The sequence below is a fragment of the Mesoplodon bidens genome (genome assembly GCF_964165515.1).
Source record: "Mesoplodon bidens genome assembly, chromosome: 2".
In the NCBI taxonomy this organism is placed as follows: Eukaryota; Metazoa; Chordata; class Mammalia; order Artiodactyla; family Ziphiidae; genus Mesoplodon; species Mesoplodon bidens.
In genome coordinates, this window is record NC_138177.1 from 120,457,440 (window position 1) to 120,469,615 (window position 12,176).

Below are 12,176 nucleotides of genomic sequence, written 5' to 3' on the forward strand. Positions count from 1 at the left end.
CTAGTAAACCTCCAATATTTAGAAGCTAGAGACCATGTTCATAATAACAATAACATCCTCAAATTTTATATATCAAATCAATCTATTCTAGTAACTCTATATATAAAAGAGCAGGAAACAAGAGCAGGAAACTCTATTTCGGGTTAATTCGATTTAACAAATAATTATTCAGGACTTTTATATTGCAAGGATTGTGCTAGGCACTAAAGATACTAGGTTAGAAATTAGGCTCCTTAAAAGTAAGTAGCAATAATTATATTTTTACTATCAAGGCAGCTGCTTCAGGATGGTGGGGAACATGATAAGACAAGTGAATTCCATGAACACAGGCCCATTGCTGCATTGCATTTGTTATGAAGTGAGTTCCTTAATCAGAAGCAATGCTGCAATTCTGTAGGGAATACTGTGATGGTGGATAAAGCATTCTGTTAAGTTCATGGGTGGTAGTTTTTGCAGAAGCCACATATGCAGGGAAGGCAACTCTGTATCCACAGTAAGTATCTAGTCCAGTAAGAACAAGTTGCTGCCCTTTTCATGATGGAAGTGGTCCAACATAATCAACCTGCCACCAGGCAGCTGGCTAATCATCTTGTGGAATGGTGCTGTATCAGAGGCTCAGTGCAGACTGGGCACTCAGGGATGGCTGTGGCCAGGTTGGCCATGGTGAGTGGAAATCTATGTTGCTGAGCCCATATCCAACCTCCATCCATGCTACCATGGCCACTTTGTTCATGAGCCCCTTGGGTGATGGCAGGGGTGGCTGAGAAAAGAGGCTGACTGATATCCACAGAACAGGTCATCCTATCCACTTGATTATTAAAATCCGCCTCTCCTGAGGCCACTCTTTGGTAAGTATTCATATGGGACACAAATATATTTACATTTTTTTGCTTATTCAAGAGAGATTTATCCACATCCCTCTTCCCCAAACATTCTTGTCACCAATTTTCCAAAAATGTTCCTTCCAAGTCTCAGCCAGACCATTGGCCACAGCCCATGAATTGATATATAATCACACAACCGGCCATTTCTCCTCACAAGCAAAATAACAACCAGGTACAATGCTTCAAGTTCTGCCCAATCAGACAATTTTCCTTCACCAGTGTCCTTCAGGGACTATAAAGGGACTATAGTGCTAGAGCTGTCCACTTTTTCTTTTTTTTTTGTGATACGCGGGCCTCTCACTGTTGTGGCCTCTCCCGTTGCTAAGCACAGTCTCCGGACGCGCAGGCCCAGCGGCCATGGCTCACGGGCTCAGCCGCTCCGCGGCATATGGGATCTTCCCGGACCGGGGCACAAACCCATGTCCCCTGCATTGGCAGGTGGACTCTCAACCACTGCGCCACCAGGGAAGCCCGAGCTGTCCACTTTTGGGTAGCACCTGAATATCATACAAAATGATCTGTAAGCAAGGTTAAGACTTATCTTCCCCTGTCAACTCTATAAGGCCCCAGGTACAAGGTGAAAGAAAGTAGTTTAGTAGGAGTGGGGACCATGAGTACTTGGGCCATGCCTTCATGTAACTTACTTGTGCCTTCAGGGACTTCTCAGGCCCAATCATGTATATACCCCTTCCATTTGATGATGGAGTGCTGCTGTGCATGCCCAACGTTATGGCTGGTGGATTAGATAACACCCAGCTCATGATGGGCAGCTCAGGTCACATGATAACTTGGTGGTCCGTGGTTAATCATTGTGTCTCTACTAAGGCACAGGAGCAGGCTATGAGCTGTTCCTCAAAAGGACAGTAGTTATCTACAGAGGATGGCAGGGCTTTGGGCTTTGCTCCAAGATCCTAATGCGCTGTGCTACAGTTCACCTACAAAGGGCCTGCCAAAGGGGCCAAATAGCATCTCTGTCACTGATACTTCAAATGCTTGATCTGCTTGATCATATGGCCTAAGTAGCAGAGCATGGTATGTTTTTATTAACTAAAATTGTTTAATGAGCCATTTTGTAGGTGCCTGTAAAATCCAATTGTGATGAATTTATAAAGGATACAGCAAAAAAGACTCAACACATTATTTACAATAGCCAAGGTATGGAAGCAACCTGAGTGTCCACCAACAGGTATATGGAGGGCTTCCCTGGTGGCGCAGTGGTTAAGAATCCACCTGCCAATGCAGGAGACGCGGGTTCAAGCCCTGGCCCAGGAAGATTCCACGTGCCGTGGAGCAACTAAGCTCGTGCACCACAATTACTGAGCCTGCACTCTAGAGCCTGTGGGCCACAACTACTGAGCATGTGTGCCACAACTTCTGAAGCCCACGCACCTAGAGCCCATGCTCCCAACGAGAGAAGCCACCGCAATGAGAAGCCCGTGCACCACAACCAAGAGTAGTCTCCGCTCACTGCAAGCAGAGAAAAGCCCACGCGCAGCAACGAAGACCCAATGCAGCCAAAAACAAAATAAATGAAATAAAATAAATAAATTTATAAAAACAGATATATGGATAAAGAAGATGTGGTATATATATATATATATATATTTATATATATACATACACATACATGTATATATAACACACACACAGTGGAAAATTACTCAGCCATTAATAAGAATGAAAAATTTTTAAATTGAAGTATAGTTGATTTACAATGTTTCAGATGTACAGCAAAAGAATATATATATATTATTTTTCAGATTCTTTTCCATTATGGGTTATTGCAAAATATTAAATACAGTTCCCCGTGCTACAGTAGGTCCTTGTTGTTTATCTATTTTGTATAATCCCTAGTTTACCCCTCCCTACTTTTCCTTGGTAACCTTAAGTTTGTTTTCCATGTCTGAAAAAAGAATGAAATTTTGCCATTTGCAGCAACATGGATGGACTTGGAGGGCATTATGCGAAGTGAAATAAGTCAGACAGAGAAAGACAAATACTGTATGGTATCACTTATATGTAGAATCTAAAACTACAACACAAAGTGAATAAAACAAAGAGAAACAGACTCACAAATATAGAGAACAAACTAGTGGCTACCAGTGGGGAGAGGGAAGGAGGCAGAGGTAATATATGGGTAGGGGGAAAAAAAAGGGTTATTATGGGATTATATGAAATCATCTGGGTGAAACTTTTGAAAATTGTAAGGCACTGTACAATTTTAAAATCTTTCATTCAATAAAAGAAATTTTAAAAAAGGGCTCAAAATTAATGTACTTAAAATAAATAGAGAAGAATACCTTTAAGCTCAGCAGATATTCACAAACAGCGTAACAAATGCCAATACCTTCTTCTGTATTAGTACCTCTGCCAAGTTCATCAATTAATATGAGTGATTTGTCATTAGCATTATGTAGAATATATGCTATCTGAAAATATAATTTCAGTATTATTCATTGTGACCAAACAGCTGTCACTATTATAGGAAAAAATGAGGAAAAATCCAGTCTCATAATTAGTTCATTTGAAATATATTTTTACAGAGAAATCCTGCTGAGCAGAAACTAACACATTGCTTTTCTTTCTAAAAATCTCATTACTAGTAATTCCAGTAGAATAAATGTATTAACAGAATACATTTTTGGAGTGTACATAAATAGTCATATGCATATGTGTATGAGACAACAGGGTAAATAAACATTATCTAAAATATTGATATTTCAGATACAGTGGAATAAACCAATGAATTAAGTGTTTAAATAAAGCACAAAGATGGTCATTTTCTTCTCTACAAATGATTAGTCAATTGTTGTAATAAAACACTCGGAACTATCTCTCAAATTCATTTTAACATCTCTATAGCCAGTAAAAATGAAAAGAAAAACTTAGGGAAAAGCATCCAAGTCCATTGATTCCCAGTTAAAGAAACTTAAACCCATGCCCAATAAAGACGTATGTCATGACACAATAGTAACCTTCATGGCCATTTTACCTTTCCATAGGACTAAGCTTCTTGAGAGCTAGGACCACTTAAAAATACACCTCAAGTGCCTAGTTTATTGCTATATTCTCCCATAGATAGTCAACACATACTAAATAATTATATAAATATCATATACTGTGGGCAAATAACTTTATTCTCCCGCTAACTAAAGAAAAAAATTATCTGTATAGTGATCCAATAACTCCTATCTACTAAAGATAGCCCAAGAGCTATACTGAATTCCTTTAACCCTTCAAGCTTAATTGACATTTGCTCAGATCAAAAATAGGTGATGATACGTACTTTGTTAGAGGAAGTGAAAATTCTACAAGAGCACAGAAGAGGATGATTTTTAAAAGCCTTTTAACACAGTGATCTTTTATTTTAAAATCAAGCCTACCAGGAACAATAGATACTATGCAAAATGTTCCTGAATAGGTCATTGTTTTCTGAAGTCTTTTATATATTTCACACAAAAACATGAATGTGCATTTTTATCATTCAATAATACTAGCTTTTTCTTTAAAGCTGTATTTTTCATTAAAACATTTGCTTCCATTTCCACATAAGACAGAAATTAGGAAGCTGTCTTTGACTGCCCTCTGGCTCTTGTAGAGGAGTATAAACACATCTGCATGCTTTAGTATAAGAATACTTTCTTATGTTATAATTGACCATTAATAGGAGAATTCAATATGTTTTTAACAGAAGAAAAGTTGAGCTTGGGTACCTCTTTCATTTCCTTCATAAATGTTGATGAATTTGTTTCAATATCATCATCAGTACTTATTCTTGTAAAAATCTGTTCAGCAATTCTAAAGGAAGCATATTCTGCTGGAACATATGATCCTATAAAATATAAGGTCAAAGTAAACTGAGATGCTTTTATAAAACATAAGTACTACTAACATTTTGCACTTTCCACCAACTCAGATTATTTACTAGCCTGTCTAAGAATTAATGTGGTGGAAAGATCACTGGGTATGGAACTAGTAGATGTGGCCCCAGCTCTGTCATTTACTGTACAACCTTGGACAGCACTTAATTCTCCCAGCTTCATCTTCCTCACATAAAAAATGGAAATACTTACCCTACCTATTGTACAAAGTTATTTGGAAATTGAAAATAGATAATATATATTCAAGTACATTAGAAAGATTTGTTATAAACTTGATAAAAATTTTAAATAATATATTTAGATGATAAAGAATACTCAAAATATGAAAATCTGAAGGAAACGGTTATGAAGCTCAAGTTGATAAAATCATTATAGAAAGATATATTAGGAAATATCTGTTATTAGAAGAGTACAGAAATACCCCACAATTAGAATGAATGCAAAACACTTAATTTGGTTAATAAGGTAAATTTTCATCCACAAGACTGTTTCTGTCTGAGAAATTATCAGGCTAACTAATCTAAAATACTCATCTTTTGAAAACAAATCAATCTGATTAATGTACCTAACTCTCTACAAAATGGGATACAAATGGCATTCTAAAACCATAGGAAGATAAAAATATACAAATAGTTGAATGGGAAAAGTATCAAGTATACAGAACTCTGTACAGACAAAATGGTGAAATAATGGGGGTGAAGAAACAAAGCCAGATTAGTCCAGGATTTAAAACAAAGGCAAAGGTGAAGAATAGGATCTACCTCTGAATAATAAGGACTAGCAGGAAGAGAAAGCAAAAGTCAGGATAATACTAATAAAAATAAAAGTAATAATAATAACAGTAGCAATTATAATGATCACACCTCAGAAAGCAGATATCTTAAAGACAACTTTCTCATAGGATTGCCAAAAGGATTAAATGGGAAAATAAATGTGAAAGTACCAAGTATAGAATATGGCGTATATGGTATATGTTAATATTTTCTCTTCTCTCCACCAAAAAGGCTCTCAACTTATCATCATATCAAAGAAACCTACTGGCTGGTATTTTGCTTCTAATCTGGCTCTCCTCTAACCGTACACTAACCAGAGTGAGCTATCTAAAACTCAAATCCAATTATGCCATTCTCCTGCTTAAATTTCAATAGCTCCCTATAGATTTCTGGATAAAGTTCTATCTCCTCCATTCAGTACCTAAGGCCCTTCACAATCTGACTCCTGCCCATCTCTCGAGCTTTAAGCCTGCCACTTCTCACAGCCATTCTTTGTTCTACAAAGCAAAAGAACCACTAAGCCTCTGGATTCCTTGTGGTTCTTTGGGAACATCATACTGTTTTTTGCTTCTGTGCTTTGGAACATTCTCTTACCTCTGTCTGGAGTCTCCTTCTTTCTCATACCCTTCCCTTAAGTCCATAGCATTTTATATATATTATCTCACTTAATCTTTACAACAGTTCTTAGGCGTAGGTACTATTATAATTTTTATTTACAGATAGAAAAACTAAGGAGGTTAAATAATTTGCCTAAGATCATACAGCCAGTAACTAGACAAGCTAGGTCTAGCTCCAAAGCCTATATTCTTAACTTCAGTGCCTTTCAAGTCCTACCGTTTCCTTTATAATCAGATCATATATATAGTTTTAGGTATTTCAGAGGCTGAAGATGGACAGCGACAAGAGAAGTAGAGTAATAGTAATTTTCTTCAAATATTTGAGAGGCTATTCTCAGGAGATACTAGATGATTCTGAAATGCATAGAAGATAAGAATTAGGACTAATGAGTAGAAGTTATAGGAAGTAAAATTTCAATTCAGTATAATGAATGTTCTAACAATTACAGCTATCGAACAATTAGATAGCCTGTTTTTTTAAAGGACAGAACTCCTTATAACAATTCAAACAGAAGTAAGATTATCATGTAACATATGAATCAGTATTCTTATAAGGGGAGGGAAGTTATCTAAGATGGCCTTTTAAACTATAAACTCAATAAAATATTTACTCTTTATTCATTCATTCATTCATCTCTAATTTTCTTTCCCGGTAGTAAGGGTAAATTTGCACTGTATGATCAATATTGCTATTGCTGTATTTCTCTTACAATCCATTACACTAGACCAAGGTTTTTCAACCACATCTTGGGCTGGATAAATCTTTCTTGTGTATGTGTGTGGACTGGGGTGGGGTGGGTGAAATGGAGAAGGTGGCTGTCCTGTGCATTGCAGGATATTTAGCAGCATCTCTGGATTTTATACTCCCCTCAGTTGTTACAATTAAAAATGTCTCCAGACATTGCCAAATTCCAGGGGATGAGGGGAACCAAAATCATCCCTGGTTGAGAACCCCTGCATTAGGACCAATCATCTCATCTCTGATTCATATAGTCCCCAAGGAACCCAGTTTTCAGAGATAAGCGGTGAGTATGCCTCTATGACAAGAAATACGTAACAACGTTGGGCCAGTGACAGCCATTTACATGTGTGTGTATACACATATGTGTGTAATATATCAGTTGCTGTAGCCAAGTTATTGGTACCCCCTAAATTAACTAAGGGAAATGTTTCTGTGCCCAACCTTATAATTTTGGGAAAATCTTACATGGGTTATTAGAAGCAGCAGTTTATCCTACTTATTTCATTTTTCCTAGCAATAAACTTTTTGAATCTCAGATAATTATATGATTCAGTTTAGCAGTAGTTGATACAACATTAACAGTTATTGTAAGGAAATTTCTACTTTTGTTATATCCCACAAAATTTTCAGTACAATGTAATCCAAATTGCACGGAGCTTAATAAATACCAAATAGTAAAACTTATGGTGTGTATATATATATATATATATATATTAGATACTATTATATTTTTAGGTAAGAAAATCTACTCCAAACTGTTCTTGGGTTAATTAAGCAACTAGATCTAAAATACTGGGCATAGGCGGAGTCAAGATGGTGGACTAGGAGGATGCAGAATTCGTGTCTACGCACAACTAGGGCACCTACCAGGCACCACTGGGGGACCACGGACACCTAAGGGGATGGGAGGAACCCCCAGGGACTGGGTAGGATGTGGGGCATGTGGGGAGTGAAAGGGGAGGAGAAGTGGAGGTGGGATGGGACTGGTGTTCCTGAGGGGCAGCTGGGGGAGGGGAAGGGATCCCACACCTGAAGGGGGAAATTGGGGGACCATTGGGAGGGCAGAGAATCAAAAAGGAGTGTGGCCAGGTTTCTCCTGCCCACTTGGGACCCTGGGACCCTGCTGAGATCCAAGGCCTGATCCTCTGCCCACCAAGGCCCCCTCCAGCCTGGCAGGTCCTGAGGGAGTGGGAGGGAGGGAGGGGAGCAAAAGTAAAGGCCGGACCTCAGAGACTGGCACCTCTGAGGGGTGGCTGGGGGAGGAGAGAAATTCCTACACCCAGTGGGACCCACCCACGGTTAGGGGTCCAGCAGAGACGGGGGAGACCCTGGGGGAAACACTGGGGGAGACAGTGTGGGGGGCATGCAGAGGAGGAAGGGAACACGGCCAGTGCTTTCCCTGTCCACTTAGGCACCGGGGAGCCTGTTGGGCTCCCAGGCCTAATCCTCTGCCTTTGGAGGCTCCCTCCTGACATGCAGAGCCCAAGCCCCGCCCCTACACCCCCACCCAGGGCCCTACCTCTACACTCGGAGACACCCTCCAATGAGCTGGACCTAAACCCCATCCACAAACCCTCCCTCAGGGCCTTATCTCCAAACTCCAGAACCCCACACTCCAGAGGCCCTCCTTTCCACGTGCTGCCTCTCCCCTTTGGCACAGGTCCTAAATAGAGGCTCTACCCCACGCTTGAATGTCACCCGACCTAGGCCCCACCACCAAGGCCTTTTCTGGCTGCATGGGTCCTCAGCCTACGCCCCGCCCCACGCTCAAATGAAACCCCCCCACCCGCATAGGTGCTGCCCTGCCCTAAACCCCGCCCCTTCCTAAGTTCCACTCCCCCAAACTCCACCCCCAAAGCCAAGACTTTTTCCCCCCCTCTTTTAGATTCGGGTTCTGTTTTACCTTCCTGATTCATTGTTGATTCATTTATATTTTTATTTTTCCTAATAAATATTTTATATTTCTAATTTTCCTTTATTCTTTATACTTTGTTATCGTTCTCTCCTTTTGGCCTGTTCCCCCCATGGCCCTCCTTTTTTTTTTTTCTATCTGTTGTGGTTTTATTTTACCTTCTTGCAGTGGTTTCAATTCTATTTTTATTTTTCTTAATATATTTCTTATCTTTCTAACTTTATTTTGTTTATTATTCTTTGATATTGCACTGCTCCTTTTTTTTCTTTTTTTTTTTTCCGCACCACGCAGCTTGCGGAATTTTGGTTCCCAGGCTGAAGGTCAGGCCCGAGCTCCTGTGGTGGGAGCTCCGAATCCAAATCACTGGACTAACAGAGAACCTCAGACTCCAGGGAATATCAATTGGAGTGAGGCCTCCTGGAGGTCCTCATCTCAGCACCAAGACCCAGCTCTATCCAACTGCCTGCAAACTCTGGTGCTGGACACCTCAGGCCAAAAACCCAGTAAGACAGGAATGCAGCACAACCCATCAAAAAAATAAAAAATGAAATGACAAAAAAGTATGCTACAGATGAAGGCGCAAAGTAAAAACCTACAAGACCAAATAAATGAAGCCGAAATATGCAAACTACCTGAAAAAGAATTCAGAGTAATGATAGTAAAGATGATCCAAACTCTTGGATACAGAATGGAGAAAATACAAGAACATTTAAAAAGGATCCAGAAGAACTAAAGAGCGAACAAACAGTGAAGAACAACACATTAACTGAAATTAAAAATACTCTCAAAGGAATCAATAGCAGAATAACTGAGGGAGAAGTACAGATAAGTGAGCTAGAAGATAAAATGGTGGAAATAATTGCCAGGGAGCAGAATAAAGAAAAAGAATGAGAAGAATTCAGGACAGGCACAGAGGCCTCTGGGACAACATTAAACATGGGAACATTGGAATTACAGGGGTCCCAGAAGAAGACAAAAAGAAAGGGTCTGAGAAAATGTCTGAAGAGATTATAGTCGGAAATTTCCATAACATGGTAAAGGAAATAGTCAATTAAGTCCAGGAAGTGCAGAGAGTCCCATACAGGATAAACCCAAAGAGAAACACGCCAAGACACATATTAATCAAACTATCAAAAATTAAATATAAAGAAAAAAAAATTAAAACAGCAAGGGAAAAGCAACAAATAATATACAAGGGATTCCCCATCAGGTTAACAGCTGATCTTTCAGCAGAAACTCTGCAAGCCAGAAGGGAGTGGCAGGACATATTTAAAGTGATGAAAGGGAAAAACCTACAACCAAGATTTCTCTACCCAGCAAGGATCTCATTCAGATTCGATGGAGAAATTAAAACCTTTACAGACAAGGGATTTCCCTGGTAGTGCAGTGCTTAAGAATCCGCCTGCCAATGCAGGGGACATGGGTTTGAGCCCTGGTCTGGAAAGAGCCCACATGTCGTGGAGCAATTAAACCAGTGTGCTACAACTAGTGAGGCTGTGCTCTAGAGCCCGTGAGCCACAACTACTGAACCCATGTGCCACAACTACTGAAGCCCACGCGCCTAGAGCCTGTGCTTCACAAAAATAGAAGCCACCACAATAAGAAGCCGCGCACCACAATGAAGAGTAGCACCCGCTCACAATAACTAGAGAAAGCCTGCGTGCAACGATGAAGATCCAACACAGCCAAAAATAAATAAATTAAAAAAATAATCTTTAAAAAAAAACCTTTATAGATAAGCAAAAGATAAGAGAATTCAGCACCACCAAACCAGCTTTACAACAAATGCTAAAGGAACTTCTCTTGGCAGGAAACACAAGAGAAGAAAAGACCGACAAAAACAAAGCCAAAACAATTAAGAAAATGGTAATAGGAACATACATATCGATAATTACCTTAAATGTAAATGGGTTACAAGTGGTCCAACCAAAAGATACAGATTGGCTGAATGGATACAAAAACAAGACCTGTATATATGCTCTCTACAAGAGAGCCATTTCAGATCTAGGGACACATACAGACTGACAATGAGGGGATGGGAAAAAGATATTCCATGCAAATGGAAAACAAAAGAAACCTGGAGTAGCAATTCTCATATCAGAAAAATAGACTTTAAAATAAAGACTACTGTAAGAGACAAAGAAGGACACTACATAATGATCAAAGGATCAATCCAAGAAGGAGATATAACAACTGTAAATATTTACCCACCCAACATAGGAGCACCTCAATACATAAGGAAAATGCTAACAGCCATAAACAGGGAAATCAACAGTAACACCCCACTTACACCAATTGACAGATCATCCAAACTGAAAATAGATAAGGAAACACAAGCTTTAAATGACACATTAAAAAAGATGGACTTAATTGATATTTATAGGACATTCCATCCAAAAACCACAGAATACACTTTCTTCTCAAGTGCTCATGGAACATTATCCAGGATAGACCATATCTTGGGTCACAAATCAAGACTTCGTAAATTTAAGAAAACTGAAATCGTATCAAGTATCTTTTCCAAACACAACGCTATGAGACTAGATATCAATTACGGGAAAAAAAACTTTAAAAAAACCAAACATATGGAGGCTAAGCAATATGCTACTAAAAAACCAAGAGATCACTGAAGAAATCAAAGAGGAAATCAAAAAATATCTAGAAACAAATGACAATGAAAACACAACGACCCAAAACCTATGGGATGAAGCAAAAGTGGTTCTAAGAGGGAAGTTTACAGCAATACAATTCTACCTCAAGAAACAAGAAAAATCTTAAATAAACAACCTAAATTTACACCTAAAGCAATCAGAGAAAGAATAACAAAAAAACCCCAAAGATAGCAGAAGGAAAGAAAACATAAAGATCAGATGAGTAATAAATGAAAAAGAAATGAAGGAAACAATAGCAAAGATCAATAAAACTAAAAGCTGGTTCTGTGAGGAGATAAACAAAATTGCTAAACCATTAGCCAGACTCATCAGGAAAAAAGGGGAGAAGACTCAAATCAACAGAAATAGAAATGAAAAACGAGAAGTAGCAACTGAAACTGCAGAAATACAAAGGATCATGAGACACTACTGCAAGCAACTATATGTCAATAAATGGGACAACCTGGAAGAAATGGACAAATTCTTACAAAAGTACAACCTTTCAAGACTGAACCAGGAAGAAACAGAAAACATGAACAGACCAATCACAAGCACTGAAATAGAAACTGTGATTAAAAATCTTCCAACATGGGGCTTCCCTGGTGGCGCAGTGGTTGAGAGTCCGCCTGCCAATGCAGGGGACGTGGGTTCGTGCCCTGGTCTGGGAAGATCCCACATGCCGTGGAGCGGCTGGGCCCGTGAGCCATGGCCGCTGA

At 39.2% G+C, this 12,176-nt stretch overlaps 1 protein-coding gene across 2 annotated transcripts in view; it reads right to left on the minus strand.

The window, feature by feature from the left end:
* The window catches only part of MSH4 (mutS homolog 4), a gene marked incomplete at its 5' end in the record, with an annotated part of 93,200 nt that overhangs the window by 7,027 nt on the left and 73,997 nt on the right, over positions 1-12,176 (minus strand). For both annotated transcript variants that reach the window (XM_081225770.1, XM_081225769.1), the window contains 2 exons: positions 3,185-3,313; positions 4,598-4,716. In XM_081225770.1, coding sequence (XP_081081896.1) covers positions 3,185-3,313; positions 4,598-4,716 — 248 coding nt within the window. The remainder of the gene's footprint in view (positions 1-3,184; positions 3,314-4,597; positions 4,717-12,176) is intronic.